General features: G+C 38.5%; 1 protein-coding gene across 1 annotated transcript; it reads right to left on the bottom strand.

Annotated features, from left to right (window-relative positions):
• Positions 1-495: 495 nt before the first annotated feature.
• Positions 496-17,106, bottom strand: LOC134494335 (carbonic anhydrase 2-like). The gene is made up of 7 exons (XM_063299450.1): positions 16,931-17,106; positions 14,688-14,885; positions 5,871-5,989; positions 5,150-5,242; positions 4,121-4,183; positions 3,126-3,281; positions 496-1,360 (listed from the first exon to the last, which is right to left on the bottom strand). Exons 1-7 carry the CDS (start codon positions 16,956-16,958, stop codon positions 1,241-1,243), a joined length of 777 nt encoding a protein of 258 aa, XP_063155520.1. The 5' UTR covers positions 16,959-17,106; the 3' UTR covers positions 496-1,240.
• Between the last annotated feature and the right edge of the window lie 444 nt (positions 17,107-17,550).

The raw sequence follows: 17,550 nt of genomic DNA, 5'->3' as shown, positions 1-17,550 counted from the left end.
ATGTATCTTATTTATCATCCACAAAATGTAAATGATATTCTAACAATAAAACAGGCTCTGCAACATCACTGCATAATTCAGAGATAACACAGCTGGTCTGACCTAGTTGTGCATTCCATTGTGCATAATCAATGGCTTCCTGTTATGAATTAGTATTACTTCCTTACACCCCCACTTTTGGAGCATCAAGTTCATTTGGAGGGTAGCTCTAATGTTGAGTTCTCTGTCCAAGTTCTGAGCTCTTCCTCCTCAGAGAAGGAAAATGGAACAGTGGTGTAGCACTTGGATGCTATTCAATTACTGGGAGTTGGGCAGTGTATGCTTTTAATAAATAAATGAATAATAAATACTCAAGGAACTATAGTATTCAGTGACATTATTTTGTTTTTAAAGTTTTATATGAGTGACTGCTCATTTTTTTTAAATAGGGAGAATAAAAGAAATCTAAAGAATTTATTTTATATTGCAGTAAATTATATGAGGCTTACAATATGCCTGATTGTAATTTTTATTTATATTGCAGTGAGAGACCAGAAACAACTTTATTTATTTATTCATTATTTATTTGTTTGTTTGTTTGAGAATATATCTAAAATACAATGTTTTATTTAAATTATGACATTTTAAATGGCGCATTACTCTGCATTCATTTTTTTTTACACATAATAGTACTTCATTTAGATCTGTTAACATCTGTAATTAGAAAAATAAAGCATACTAACATTAAGTTATGGTTCAGATTTATGATTAAAATGCAAAACAATATTCACACATCAACCTCTTTAAAAGCTAAGACATTTATTCTTCAGTACTAATAGCTGCATTTTAATGACTAAGTTGAGTCAAAATATCCTAAATCAGATGAAAAATGTCTACTTCAGATTGCATTCATGTGCTTCCTTTAAGGATTCAAGTTATTGAGTGCATGTAATATCTTATTCTACACAGTTACTTTTTGTAAGAAATGGCTTCTTTTTCTGTGGCTTATTATCCAATCCTTTAGCAATCTGCAGTACCAACATGAAAATCACAGCAATTCTCATCAAGTATCAGATCCTGCATACGCATCCACACTGCGGTAACTATGCTTTCTTTTTGACTAATGGCCTGTTCCTTTTTACTATAAACAAAAATGACTAGAAGAAAAGAGAACAGTAGGAAGAGAGGGGGAAGGATGTGGCCAGTGCAGGTATGGCATTAATTTGATTTGTGCTCAGCAGGAAGAACTAATAGAAATAGCTTATTGGAATGAGGATCTAACTTCTCTGGTCTTCAGAGGCTGACAAGGGCGCCAATTGTCAACCATGGTGCATTCAGGTTCATTTTCCTTATTGAAGCAAAGGAAGCGGATTTTTTTAATCTGGAGGAAAGAAAAGAGATCAGTATTCATCTACTTCAAGTAGTTCTTAGGGTTGTGAAGTAAGGTTTATTAGGTATAGAATCTTTCCTATGTGTATATTGACCCAAATAAAAAATAAAAAATAGATCTCCCATCCTACCCTTCCCAGCCTGGTGTTGGCTTCAATTGTTTTTGGGGCGTGTAGGAGTTGAAATGCAACATGTCATGAACATTCTAGGTTGAAGAAATCTGGAGCACACAATAATGGGCTGGACATCAGTGCTCCAATCCAATATAAGACAGATTTGTGGGTTAAAATTACAGAACAACGTACTTAAGAATAACCTGGAGTTCCCATGTTCTTTACACGTAACATAACAGCTCTGCCACTAATAGTGTTGTGTCTTAACTTTGTGCATTTTAGTATTTCTGCATGTGCCTGAAGTAATTATACAGAGCAGTAAATGCTTTTCAAATTAGTTTTACAAAAATCCTTCTTAAGATTTATTCAGCTGGTCAAAAGCATCCTTCCTATCATTTAACTGACTGGAGGTATTGTGTCTGTAAACTGGCACAAGTGAATGGAAACAGCTTATACTAGTGAACAAATTGCTTCATCATATGGTAGCCTACCTCTCATTTACTTGTATAGCAGCAAAGACACATGCTTGTTTTCTATGTACCTCTCATCCCAGTGTGTGTATATATATCCCTCTCTGAGCATTCATGCAACTGGGTCAGTTGATTGAAATATATTTGGTAGATCTGTAATCCCAGCTGAAATATCTCCAACATTATGGGACTATATATTTTTTCCCTCATCCCACAGTGCAGATACCAGCAATGCACCTGCAGCAGCTCTAGATAGTGTTCCTTGATCCTCAATATTAATACATATTGAGATGAGAAATCTTGTTAATATTATTTATTTATGCAGACATTTGTATCCTACTCACTTCAGACGCTAAGTAGTTCACAATAAACAGGGAAAAAACACTCCATACAAAAAACAATTATCTATTGATCCATCTATCCACACTGTACCAATAAAAACCACAATCTCAAAATTCAGTAGAATCTGAAAAAGGTATTCCAAGCCACCATTAGCACTCAAGTGCTCTGTGGAATTAAATGCTCTTAACGCCTTGCAAAAGTGTAAATATCTGGAGAGCTCATACATTTCAAGAAGCGAGCTGTCTCATAATGTGGGATTTGTTACCAAGAAGGGTCAACTCTGAGCCCCCATCCCCTTCACCTCATAGGGGATAAGGGGCCCTCAGCATCCCCTCTCAACAGCACAGGACTGATAGCAAAAAATCAAAAGGAGTCTTGAAACACCTTTTCCCAACTAACTAATATATTAACATTAATTTATTTACTTACTTAAATTAAAATGTATTAAAAATCATGAAAGCTAATGCCTTTTAATAAAACTTGTTAGTCAGGAAAGGTACTACCAGACTCCTGATTTTTTTCCCACCATAGACTAGCTGGCTCTCCTCCTACAAAGGGCTGGTAGAACCAGTAAGCAGGACCAACCACACCTGAAAGTACCCCTAACATAGACAAATAGCACTGAAAGCCTACATAGCCGTACATTGTGATTATTTTTATATATATCCATCTGGGGTGGGAGTGAAAGCAGCTTCATGTTACCAAGTCTAGCACTGTGAAATTCTATTAGAAAAGTACATTTGCCCATGCTCACTAGTTAGGTTTTGGGGGGAGAATAGTAATTCTTGGCATAGAGGGTGGTGAATACAATGTTTGAAGCAAATGAATTTACCTGTTCTTTGCTCACAGATACAGGCTCCTTCAGGACAATCCAGATGACACATTCATGCAAAGGAGGTGTGGTCAGTGATCCTAAGTAGGTCCAATAGTCAAGAGAGGCAGGTAGGAGACCAGTGGGATCAAAGTTGGTAAAGTTAACCTCTTTACCCTAGAAGAGATAAACAGTCCAATAAAACAATCTAGCATATAAGTAGATGGTGTGTATACAGAGTTTACTAATAATTATGAACTTTGTAAGAGAGGTTTCATATATTCTTTATTAAAAAGTATCCTGCTATTAAATCACAAATACATACATACATACATACATACAAACATATCTTCTTTTTTCAAATATGCTGCTACTAAACTGGGCTAGAGAAGGTGAAGGATTGTTAGCACTGGAAACAAACTCTTGCCACATTCAAAAGCTATATAGCAATTAATGGTTTGGTAACTGCAGGTTTTTCTGTTGTCTGTCACAACAAAAAATTCAAATGATGAGATCGTATACAACTTTCAAGAGTACAAATATATTTTGGAATCACAGCCAGTTGTGAATAGTACTGGCTTTCATTTACCTTTGATAATAATTGTTGCTGTTATTGTTATTACTTTTGATTTGTATGGCCACCCATTTCATCTAAGCAACTCTGGGTGACTCACATACATTATAAAATGTATACTAACCTATTTTTATGAAAATATGGTTTATTGCAACTATAGTGATAAAGAAGGGTATATGCTATCTTACCCATTCCTCCCTGAGGGATACCAAGTGAACAATAGCTTTTAATATATGCAGGTAGGGATGAAAAGTAAACATTTATGCTATGTTTAAATATAGCCTTTTGTAACTAACAAGATATTGTTAAACAACCATTTCCATTTAAAATAGAGATGAAAAATTATAAACAATTCCCTTTCAACCCCCTTACAGTAATGTTTTTCAAAGTACAACATTCACAGTGCAGTCATTCCTAGCTACCAGGAAAAAGAAACACTTACTTTGTGTTTAATGGAATCTAGTGCATCAACAACTTTCTGTATTCCAGGACAGGGACTTCCTACCTGTGAAATAAAAGGCATAAAGGGAAACTTGAGCTATGTCTTGTGCCCATGTGCATGTGTTTATATAATTTACCAGCTGAAGAAACCTTTTAAGTTCAGCCCACTGACCTCCTTCCAAGAAATTAATATTAATTCAAAAAGGAAATCAATACTCAGATTTTAAAACAATATTGACTCAGTTTATCATCTATTACCCCTGTTCTGAAATACATCTGGAAAAGCAAATTCACCAATTTCCATGGGATGCAGCTGTCCATAGAACGACATGAAAATTCAGGCACAGAATGTGTACACAATGAAGTATAACATTAATACGCATAGCCACAGCATGTAAAGATATGTAATTTTTGCTGCTTATCATCTTACACAGATAAATCATTTAAGGCCAACACTTCTGTATATATTAAAAGGAAAAGCAGAAAATCTATCAGATGCACCCACCCCATACAACTGATATAATATGTACAGGTGCATTTGAATTTTGTACTTGTACTGTATACTTGACCACAAAGTTATATTGCAAGACTCTGTTCAATATGCTTAAGATTAGGGCTTCATGATTTTTAGGTGAAAACCTTTATTGGTCAAGTTATCTGACTTCTGCAGCATGGGTGTTGGCTCACTTGCATCATAAAGGGTTATTTTCTCTGCAAACCATGCAGCTTATCTGCAGTCACGCTGCATATAAGTTATGTCAACTTCTGATAATAATCCTGTGTCAGACAGAAAAGTTGCCCACCTGGCTTTCAGAGCCTTTTCAAACTTATGATTCTGTTCTTTAAAAAAATAAATAAATTGACCTGTTCAGTTTTCACAGGAAATTAATAGAAAGGGAACAATGTTATCATAAAGACATCTGGAATGACTGTGGGCAGTGAATGCACTTCTGAGTAAAGCACAAAGTCACCTTGGTCAAAAATATTCTGAAAATACAATGATTACAGAAGGAAATATAAAGATACTAACCTTCAAAAATACTCCCACAACTGCCAGGCCATCAGGATGCTTTACAGCTTCATCAAAATTTCCATATTTTGTGTTCCAATGAACCAAGTGGAGCTGGAATCAAGAAAAATGTAGACAGAAAACACCCCATTAACAGGCTTTCCTTCAAACAGAGGAGCTAAATAAATTATATATTAACCTCAGCCTGAAAGAGTCTCTTGATTTCTGAGACATTAAAAGAAAGAACTGCCAAGAACTGGCTTGTTAGCTTCTTTTCCCATCCAGTGAAAAATGCAGATATAGCTATATTTCTCACGTTGTCTTCTCAGGCCATTCAAACAATTACTAATATGTGAGCAGACTGCCAATCCTCTTATTCAGACATTTCTGTGGGAAAAAAGTTATACTTTATATAAATTTGAGAAGGATCAGGTAGATTGAAAGAGGAAAGAAATGCCAACTGCAATTTTAAAAAATGGTGCAAAGTGCAGGAACAAGAATGATCTCTGAAAAACACAGCTTTTACTCTTCACTGGTCTTCTACCATCCCCATTGGCTTCTAATTTCCTTCTGGGCCCAAATCAAACTGGTGGTTACTGCACTCAGTGTCATACAGTAACTTTCCCCAACCTGTTGCCCTTTGGATTCATAGGGCAATTTTAGCATATTTTTCAATACTGAATACACACACAGATACATGCACACCTGAAAATAAACACTTGAAAGTTAATGAAGGTCTTACCTCTGCATCATATTTCACCCCATCAACAGTGTGTTCAGAACCTTGGCCTTCACAGGATCCCCAGTGAATGTGGAACTGCTTTAATTTGTAAATTCCTTCAACTGGGCCACCTCTCAGCACTGAAATAAAAAATGGCTATAGTAGAATTCATCCATAGAAAGGTACCTGACTAAAAGAGAGCTTGTGCATTATAACTAAACCCATATTAATCAGAATTGCTTTTTTACATTCAGTCAATTTTGGGGATAAAATTTCACTAATGTCATTGCCAGGTTAAGCAATGATGAAAAGAACAAACAGCATGACAATTATGAAGATACAATATTTTGCCCCAGTAGCAAATTTCCCACTACTTCCTTTGGTTCAAGATTTCACATTGATAAAATGTGTCCTCTGATCTTGCTATGATGAACTGAATTTTTCCCATAGATCAATGGAGGAGACATGTAAAAAAAAACTTGTAAAAATCTCTTAAAGATCGCAATCTGCACATGCAAAATATGTTCTATGATCCTGAAATTTAATATGAGCTAATTTCATAAGGACATCTGCATGTAAGGGAAGCAATTAAATTTTTATGGATGAGTACAAATTCTCAGTTCCCCTTGTATAGCTGCTTTATATGAAGCTGCTAGTAAGAAATTGTAGACTTAGAACATCTAAGTGCATCTAAAAACATACATTTTTTTCTCAATTGGCTGCTACTAATAGATCTTGATTTGCTATCTGGTGTTCCTGAAGCACTAAGTAAGAAAAAATATAGAATTCTACAAAAATACAAGCCAAGATATTTCTGTACAACACAGTTTTCATATATTTTTTTCTGCATCCCAAAGACTGGGGCACACGGTTGCCTATGCAGTGGGCCTTGGTGTACACAGTATGTATGTAAATAAAAATAAAAATTACTATATAAGAATATAAATTTTCTCCCCAATATTTCATGTTCCAAAATTCTGTATTACTGCTGAACTGAGTTAAACTAGTAAGGATTATGAAGGATTAGGCTGTTTTGTCCTTGACTTACCCACAGGCCATTATTGAGTTCAGTCAGGGTGAATTCTAATCATTATCCAACAGACTACCAACAGGGCAAATTAGCATTTAAAAAAAAAAAATCCTCTCCCAAAATGACATATCTCACAAGCTCACGTTCTATATCTGGTAATACTTGGTTCTGAATTAGCACAAGCAGGAGTCATGGGCAAAATGATTATCTTAACTTCCTGACTCTAGAATGAGTCAGGCAAAACTTTTCACATGTTTAAAAATGCACTTTAGTAGTTTCTTCTGATAAACAGCAGCTGTTTATCTAAGAGAAGACAGCAGGAGACTGATAGCAGCACAAGGTTTAACTTTTGGAGATAATTTGGGGGAAAGAAACCATCAGTATTTATAAATATGACATATTGGCTGTTTGTCAACAATTACCCTAAATGCACCTCTGAGAACTCACTCTATTTAATGACACAAATATATCCATACTTCAAGTCGTCATATGACATAAGTGACCTAGGCAAATTTCATATAGAACTATTTCCTAGATTGGTATCACTTGCAGGTAGAAACAAAATCCACAAACCTGTAATTATGCTTATCTTGCTTATAAATATTTGGCTGCTTGTGTACGTATTAAAAAGTCATATTTAACCCCAGTTTTTCATTGCCTGTACCACGAGGGGTATCTATCACATAACTAGGCTATGATGGTATTCACACAACATACTTAAACTGATTACTGAATAGAAAGCCTCTCACTGGGTGTCTTTAGTTATTATCCTCTCTCAATGCAGCCTATCTCACAGGTTTGTTACAAGGAAGATAAAATGAGGGGAAGCCTCCACCTATGCTGCCTAATAAATGTAATAAAATAATATAGTTCCTATATACAGTAACTACATAAGCAGTGCTCTGCTGGATCACTCTCTTGGCCCAACTAGTCTAGCAGTCTGTTCTCACAGGGGTCAGCCAACTGCACAGGGAACACCCTCTAGTCAATCAGCAGATGGCCTTCAGAGGCAGCCCCACTGCCATCAGGGCTAATAGCCATTGACCTCAACGACTTTCATATAATTTCTAAGAATTTGGAGTATGGAGAGAAGATTGTCAAACAGACCTATATTGTAAGGTGTGGAAGCTACACTTGTCTTTTTTACTTGATGTATTTGTTAGTTCTCCCAAGCCTAATTTTTTTTTCTTATAAGTAAGTTCTATTGATTTCAGTGGGATTTAGTTCATAAAATGTGGCAATATACTTAAAACTAAAATATTGTATGATATGATGTTTGAAAACAAATACATATAGAAATTATTATTATTATTATTATTACATTATTTAGAACAAAATCAGATATTCAAACAATGAATGAACCTATTCCTTCATATAGATGCCACCTATTCTGCCTAATGAAAACTACAGTGAAGAAATTGCAGAAAAATGCCTGGAACAAGGTTTGCCTCTTAATGATGGGTATTCTTCTGGTCAATTATGTTTTTCTAGTTATAAAACTCTAGAGTTTTTTACAGATATACCCAAGTTATATATGGCATGAACAGAAATTCCAAAATCATGCTGAAAAAGGATCTTATAAAGGGGTAGGCTGTCCTTTGTTGACAGCCACTGACAATATCAGAAAGTTCAGCCTGGGTGAGGTTTAACTGCTAGGTGTACTTATACAGGATATTTAGGGAGTAGTTTTATAAGGGAGTTGCTTGAGTAATCCCTCCAAAACATCTGTTTTATTGAAGTTTCCAACTGCCTAAGTAAAAGAGGTTTCTTTAGTAAATTATTTTTTTCTGTATCCTTGTATGTTTCAGCTATGCACTGAATTATTAATGAAAATATAGTATTAGAACAGAAGTGTGCTTCAAAAATATTAATTATGCAGAGAGTAATTTACCTAGAGCAATACAAGTTAAAGTCAATTTGATAATTAAGTACTAATTAGACCTTAATGACCCAGGTATATAAGATTAAAGTGATCCCAACAGCCATATGTGAACTTTTGATCCTTTCCAGTTTTTCTTTTGTAATTCAAAAGCTTTTGAACAGTTTTACTGACTTTATCTATAATGGATTATGGACTGATACCGCAATCGCCTTCACATTATCCCAGTAATTACTGATTTACTGTTCATATGCATAAATAAGTCAGTTTTATCGTAACCTCAAGAAAACAGAATTCAGACTGTGTGATCATAGGAGCAAATGTAGACCAGCCATCAAACAGCATAGCAGAATAAACTACAGCTCGGGACTCAAAGTTGATTCTAACAATACTTGAATTTTAAAAAGTACTCATGTTAGTGGTATAGTATACTTCCACAAGATTGTAGTTTTCTTTCCCTGAAAAATAAAAGTACAAGTAGGTGTTGGCTATGTTGGCTGAGAATTTGGGAAGTTTACTCCCAACTTAAACTGGAGGGCACCAGGTTGGTAAAGCTGCTTGTGCAATGCAGGGCTGATTCACCTTGGCACTTTAGCCAAAACAAAGCATCAGAAGCAACAGATGCCACCTTGCAAAGCTTCAAGGCAGGGCCAGTCCAGCTCTACTTGCTACTTTGCTTTAAAGTAAATGGCTTCTGCACATGCATAAAATGGCATATGCCCAAGTGCCAGAGAAGCAACTAAAGGGAAGAGGTGTAGCTGCTGTAATCCAGTACGCAAAATGCTGCATCACTTTGAGGATCTGCTCTACTCACTTTCTAATCAAATCAACCCATCAAAACTTTGCACAGTCCCAATAAACTATAATGGTTATAAAAGTCATTAATTGATCTATTGATAATAAACTATTAGAGAAATGTGTGTGTGTATGTGTATGTGTGTGTATAAGCTTTAGTGAAACAAATGCAGTTCACTAACTCACAGATTTGCTGTTAATATGAAATATAACACTGTGCTAAGAGAACTATATTATACTGCTGGCATGCCAATTTTAAAGGATTTGTAACATAATTCCTATTTTATTATCTGATTTCCAAGGAAAACTACTTAGAGGCATGAAATCAGCATAAGAGCTTTCAATATTTTTTAGCCTTTACAGTACTTAAACATAAAATAATAAAAAGAAAAACCAATGTTCTACTTCTCAAAATTTAAAAATATTTAAGCAATTTTAAAAAAATCAAATTCAATGTGGAATTCCAGACTGAGCCATATTTATGCCAAACCCACTTAAATGTTATTCTAGTGGGCTTACACTAGGCATGACTAAGCCAGGATCCAGCTCAATAATTAAAAAAATGACAGCCAATTATGTAACCCAGTTAAATTAATGTACTTGTATTTAAAGACGCTTAATCCTTGGGAGCAGAGCAATGACAAATCTCAATAAAATAGTTAAGAGCAGAGACATCACACTGACAACAAGGGTCCACATAGTTAAAGCAATGGTGTTCCCCGTAGTAACGTATGGCTGCGAGAGCTGGACCATAAGGAAGGCTGAGAGAAGGAAGATAGATGCTTTTGAACTGTGGTGTTGGAGGAAAATTCTGAGAGTCCCTTGGACTGCAAGAAGATCAAACCAGACCATACTCCAGGAAATAAAGCCAGACTGCTCACTTGAGGGAATGATATTAAAGGCAAAACTGAAATACTTTGGCCACATAATGAGAAGACAGGACACCCTGGAGAAGATGCTGATGCTAGGGAGAGTGGAAGGCAAAAGGAAGAGGGGCCGACCAAGGGCAAGGTGGATGGATGATATTCTAGAGGTGACGGACTCGTCCCTGGGGGAGCTGGGGGTGTTGACGACCAACAGGAAGCTCTGGCATGGGCTGGTCCATGAAGTCACGAAGAGTCGGAAGCGACTAAACGAATAAACAAACTTGTATTTAAAGGGGATCACACAAGTGTTCCAAAATCTTAGCACATCAATTCAGTTAAGTAGTAGACTGGGTTGCCTATATCAATATTGTGTGGATACCATGCTTAAATAGTCTAATATACATATTGCAAAGAGTTCTTTGCTTTTTGCTCCAGTTTATTATCTAGTTTGGCAAAAATGCAAACACCAGACACACTTAAGGAGACTGCAGTAAAGTTGGGGGGAGGGGAGGAACTGAGGAAGCCTTAAAAATTATTACAACTATTACCTTGCAGACACATTTTGCAAAAACAGTACACAAATCAAAACAATGGCAAATATCAACCCAAGGAAGACAGTGAACCCTATCAGCATTCTGTAAGGCAACCTTTTAATTAATTAATATTCTGTATCCATTTTTTACCATTTGAGGATTGCAGTGCTTCTCATACTGTAAAGAAGAGATCACTAAATGTTATACATACACTTTAAAAGGCCACGTGCCAAACTTCGCCTATCATCACACTAACCATAAAAGAACTGCAAGATGAACACCTGTGACAAAGCAGCACAGGTAACAATTTAATTTCTAAATTTCATTAAATTACCCTCCGCTAGTTTCTTGTTTCCTACAGCACTTATAAACTTTGGTAGTCAGGATAAAAAAATGTAAACATTATCAACATATGTTCTAGTATAAATAATAGAACAGCCACAGAACGTTCTTTCTTTCAAAACAATGTATTACAGTCTTAATTTTGCTATGCCACGTGCAGCATCTTCATATTTCAATAAGGACATGGATTTTTAAACAGCAGATTTTGAGAACTAACAGTCTGATCCCAATATATGTGGGATCTGTGTACAAGATGTGGGAGGCTGGAAAAATATTGATATACTTATTTCCTTTCCTCCCCATATTTTAAACTTAAAAATTCTGCAGAAAAGAGGGAGTGGGCAGTCTGACAGGATTGGCTATAAGAAGGGTTGAGAAGATCTTTAGAACTATTTTTTGTTACATTGTTATTCTCTCCAGCTAGCTGACATAGTCTCAGTCTGAAGAATAACAACAGTGATCCCTCTGTTCTCCTGAGAAGACTGAATTTCTGAATTTTCAGCAGTATTGTGAATACTCACAGGACCTATTGCCTTTCTCCAGCTAAAGAGGGGGGGACTTCAAAAAAGAGAACGACAAATACCAAATAATTCTTAAGTAAGAGAGAAAGAACAGTTATAAAATTATGCCACAAACATGCTTGAGATTATCAAGTATATCTACTAATGCAAAACATGGTAATTCTTGCAGAAACATGAACATCAGCATCTCTGTTTTTTAAAGATTAGCTGCAAGTCCACATGACAGGAGAGTTTTTCTCTTTCCCTTGCAACTGTGAAGGAGCAAAAATTTCAAATTCCTGCCCATCAATCATCATACCTTAGGCCTACATTTCCACTGCTACCTTTCCCTCCCTCTCTTTCTCTGTCCAAAACAACTAAAGCAAAAAAAATTAATTTTCTCAATAATTACTAATTTTGCAACTAGAACAAAGTATGTAAATATATGCATTTCATACTGTGACTACTCATACATACAAACCAACTAGGGGTTGAGATAATAAAAACTATGCAAAAATTCCATAATGTTAAGAGACATAAAATAGGCATCCTTACTATTTATGTTTTGCATGTAGTTTTCTTGTCATATTTCAGACACTGAATTTTATTAAAGGGTTTAGATGCAAAATGATATTTTGACTTCTTTTGGCTGCAGTAACCAGAGACTGAGGAAATGTTTGTGAGAACTAAAAATCTATTGCAAAAAAGATACTCTGTGCTTAGCCCTGCATTTACTTTGGATATTCTTCTTTTTTACTAAATGTTAAGGGTAAAATGGGTTGTACACACTTTGGCTACAATCCACAACCTATTTTCTTCCAGAGTAGTCCATTTAAATATTAAAAGAAGCAGACTTTAGATTGTAGCTGCTGCCTGGCTATTTGCAATACTGTTTGGAAAGCTTACAAGTCCAGGCTGTTCCTGGTTCTTTGAATATGTCCCTTCAATGACGCTGCCAACATGGGGGAAAATATAGGACACTTGCTCAAGCAAGTCAAATCAGATTGTGCCTAGAGAGAAAGCAGCTACTTTCTTTTCAGTGTCATCATTTCTCAGATTTGAAAGCTCATTCATGGATACTGAAAAGGGAAGAAGACTCCACTGGCATTCAGGACGATTAAAAAGCAATCCTTCAAACTCCTGTTCACAAAAATAGCTTTGCATTGCCTGCAACTGCAGAATCCTCATAGAAGAGGGAACTTACAAAATGCTAAAAAGAGGGAGATAATTTAGAATTACTGTGAACAGAGCATTCTACAGCAAAGAATGACTAACTGAACCATATGGGAACGTGGGGAAAATGCAGTGCTGCTTCTTAATTTTAAAAAAGTCAAAAATTACTAGAGAATTGGAACTTAATGACATTTATAGTCACTTTTCTTGGGATAATCATGACATATCATATGTTCCTGAATACAGGATGTTCCTTGTCTTAAAATGATCTTTCACTTAATGCTGTTTCAAAAGGACATTATACCTATGGCATATTTCATATATGCTGACATTCATAAAATTCCCCTGGAGTAGTACTGAAAAAGTCTTTGAGTTTTAGTTTTCCTGTTTGATCTGGGAACTATAAAATGGAAGTGAATATTTTAATATTTTTCCCTTTGTGCCCATTTCTTTTTCAATCCAAGCCACTTACTAATTAGCTTGTATTTTTTTTTCCAGAGAGAGAATACAGGAAGGTTGCAGCAGAAAACATCCAAGTTTCATAAATGCCAATTGTTCATACAGAGGTTAACCCACAATTTCTAGACTGCTATGGGAAACGGTATATGTCCAGATTAACTCAGGTTGGATATAAGAAAGTCAAAATATATGATGAAGTATAGGTAGATGTAGTGCTTTAGATCTGAAGCTGAAAAGATGTTTTGGGGCATGCTAAACCTCTCCACACCTCTTTAAATCAGATGTGTCCTTTTCTGAGTTTGCACAGTAATTGAATAAACTCAGGAAAATGCATGTTTGAGTTAAGGAGGCAGTAACAACACATCCAAGCCCACTCTAAAGCACCTTCTTGCATCCTGTTGGTGCCTCCTTAATTGAAATGTGTATTTTGCTGGGATCACACAATGCCAGTGTAAAACCAAGAAAAGGGGCAGCTTCTTTAAGGAAGTATACATGCCCATTCTTATCCCAAAGCACCTTTTTGGCTTCAGACACAAAGTATGGCATATCCCTAATAAATAAATACTACTCTTTCTGGACTATGCAAATCCAATATGTATTTCTGATATTTTGTTTGCAATACTGTACAAATGTTATCTGGGCATGAAACCTGCTACAGATTAACTTTGGAATCTATAGGTATAGGATTGCCATGTTACATTGGTTTTCAGGGGGGGGGGAGATATACATTCCAATTGTCTATTCCAACCTTCTCCAATTTAATGACTTCCAGGTGGCAAGGGCAATAGATTACAGGCTGAACTATAAATCTCAACACCTCTTTCTTAACTATTCACAGTGGCTGGGGTTAATGGAAGTTGTAGTCCAACATATCCAGAAAATGTTAGGTAGGGAAAGGCTGATCTATACAGGTAAGAGAAAAGTTGTCTCTCCAGTGGTAACTTCTGGCATCTTCCTAACATTACAGTACTGAAATCATCACTGAAGTGATATATAGTCTGCCCACATTACTGTTACTTTAGCACAAGGATGGTTGGCTGATTCTAGAAGACATATTGCTATTGAAAAAAAATTACCCATAAAAATGGACCTTCATCATTTTCATTTTATGTTCAACTCTGGCTAAAATAAAGAAAACAAAAATATCCATCTGCAATACATCAGTTAAGTTCTCTCCAAACAGCCCTTCCCTCCCTCCATCTTTGCTGTTTCTCCTTCTCTCTCAAAGCCTGAAGCCTAAGGAAAACGATCAGACACTAACCACATTTGTCTCCAGAGTCATCAAAGACCACATTGAAGGAGTGCCCAGTGTTGACTATATTCCTGGCTGCAGATGCATCATATGTGATGCTCAGGCTCTTCAGTGCAGGGTCGAACTTGGAAGATTTATGTTGGATCGCAATTGGTGACTGTCGTTCTCCATTGGCAACAGGGTAGTTCTCATGCCAAGAGGCAGGTCCTAAGATAGAGGAAGAAAGGTTAAAAATGCAAGAATGAAGCCCCAACAAAAGAGAGAACAACAGAAGGAAAGGGTAACAAATAGGGTGAAAGGCTTAATGCCTTAAGGTAGTTGAACATCAGGAAGAGTCTGAGAGCACCTTTTCCAGCTAACGAATTTTATTAAAAGGCACAAGCTCTCACGAGCTGCAGCTCACTTCATCAGGTGCAGTCTAGCTGTAGGAAGCCATGGAGATGACCTTGGAGAAGTCCAGAAGCTATTAGGGCAACAACAGGTGCAGAAGCATCCATTAAGTCCAGGGAGGTGGGAAAGTATCAGAAAAGACTTAGACTGGTTCCCCTGAATTCTCTGGGTTTTAACAGGGAAGGCTGGGAAAAAACAGGCAGACCTTTACTATGACAGCTTATATCAATAAAGCATAGTTCTAATCTTCTTGTGGAGCCACTTTCCTGATCTGGTCTACCTTGTAGGACTGACATGAGTCACCCTATGCATCTGAGGAAGTGAGCTGCAGCTGACAAAAGCTTATGCCTTCTAATAAAATTTGTTAGCTGGAAGCGGTGCTACCAGACTCCTATTTTTGCTACTGACACGGCTCTCCTCCTACTATAAGGGCACTTGAGAGATTTTTTAATATTTTTGAAAGAAGGAAATTATTTTGGCCAGATGGAATTTGAGGCTGAAGTTATAGAAGATCAGGTAGAGAAGCAGATGGAGGAATAAGGAGAAACCTGGGGTTTTGTCAACTTGAATCTATGCATGCACAGATCTAGGAAACTGGGGCAGAGGGCTTGAGGGATATTTGAGATAAATGAAGCAGCATTGCTCAGATTTCTCCACTAAGGTTTTGTAGGGAATTAAAAGCTAAGGATGCTTATGGTCTGAACAGTGACAAACTGGAAGCTTACCTACCTTATTTAAACCAGTGCATCAAGTTTAAGGAAAGTCTAAGGATTTAACACATAGCAACCAAATTTCACATCACACCTTCTTTGCAAAGCAATACACTGGATGGCAGTTTACATCTCCCTTTGCATGATTTGTTGTACAAATAGAAACAACAGCTTTCCATTTCCCACCCCATTATAGAGAAGAAAGGGCTGCTGACCCATCCCTAGGTAAGCAAACTTCCTTCTTTCCTAATTTAGGGGGAACAAAGTTTCTGTCTCAAACAAACACTGTGCTTTGAAATGGCAAAGCAAGTACTGGAATTTTGCATCCACGTTCTAATGGAGTGCCTGGAGATACCTGACAGACGCCGGAAGAAGTGAGGTTCCTCTCCCTTACAGGTGTCACTGCAATAGGTTTTGCAACATATGTTCCAAAACTCTTTGTGAGTTCTGCTTGGAAGAAGAGAAGGATCCAGCAGTAAGAGGCAGATGGACATTCAGGTGAGAGGAATCTATAGCAGCCTTTCCTAACCTGTTACCTATCAGGTGTGTTGGTCCACAGCTCTCATCATCCCCAGCAGGCACAGCCAATGCTCTAGTCGGGTCTCTCTGAAGGTCAAATGGCTGGAGAAGAACGGCCTACCAAGCCCCTCATCTGTTGCACTTGATAGCTTTGATGGGATTGCGGGATTACCTTCTTCTACTCGGAGCTCTCCTACTGGGAACTCTTCTTAGTCCGGATATTTGTTTTCAGTCCAGCTCAAACGCTAAAGAGACCAAGCACCGCGATCTCCCACCACCCGATCCGTAATCCCACCTTTACTTCGCAGTAATTAACGTGGAGTAGCAGGCAGTTTAGCTTGCACCCAGCCAAAGGACCGTTTCGCCCAGAGCCGTGCCTCTGAAGGGCAGGCTTTCTATGAGCCGTGACTGTGAGCGCACAGCCTATCCGGAACAAGCGCCAGCGCAGGTACTGCAAGCGGCAGGCAGCGGGGTGCGCTCCCCTGTCGTTTGGCACCAGAAACAGGAGCACCCCCCGCCCCCACGCCCCGGGCGCCCAGGGCCTCGGCTCGAAGCAGCCAACGTGAGTGACCCACCAATTTGAGACCGTGCCCGGACCGGGGATGACCCTCACCTTCCGCCAGAGGAACTTACCGTTCTGCTTGCCGTAGCCCCAGGACATGGTGATGGTTCAGCTGTGCCGGGTACCGCCGCTGCTCCTGCGCGCTCTGCCTGCTCTCGCTTGCCCGAAGGTGGCAAGGCTGGGGTTCTTCTCAGGGGCTTTTATAGGTCCCGACCAACTCCATGACCCTCGCGGACCTCGCCGACGGGAGGGGGACCGAAGGGGAGGAGAAGGAGGCGGCTCCCAGTCGAGCGCCGCCGGCCGGGGGGGCGGAGAGAGCGGGACAGGCTGCCGGGCGGCGGTGCGCGCGCTTGTCTTCTGCGCTTGCCGGAGCCGCTGCCGCTTTCGTCGCCGGGCTCCTACTCCGTCACTGTAGTGGGAACCGCTGCCGCCGCACCGCGTCACTCCAAGCCGGAGCCTGGCACAGCCAAGCGCCCCAGCCGGCGCTGCCGCCTCGGGCGGGGCGCCCGGTAAAGGAGACTCTTGGCTCAGGCCCGCCAAGAAGATGGAGCGGTTTCAGCTCGCTCAGCCGGCGGGCGCGCAGAGGCGGGCTCGCAGAGGGGGGCGGCGGGGAAGCTGTTGCTTAAGTCCGGAATCTTCGGGGCCTTCGGTCTGGCTCTGGCCGCCAGCCCCACCGCGCAGTTCCCCATCC

This window comes from Candoia aspera, chromosome 3 (genome assembly GCF_035149785.1).
Source record: "Candoia aspera isolate rCanAsp1 chromosome 3, rCanAsp1.hap2, whole genome shotgun sequence".
NCBI classification, from domain to species: Eukaryota; Metazoa; Chordata; class Lepidosauria; order Squamata; family Boidae; genus Candoia; species Candoia aspera.
This window is presented reverse-complemented; position numbering and strand designations above follow the sequence as displayed.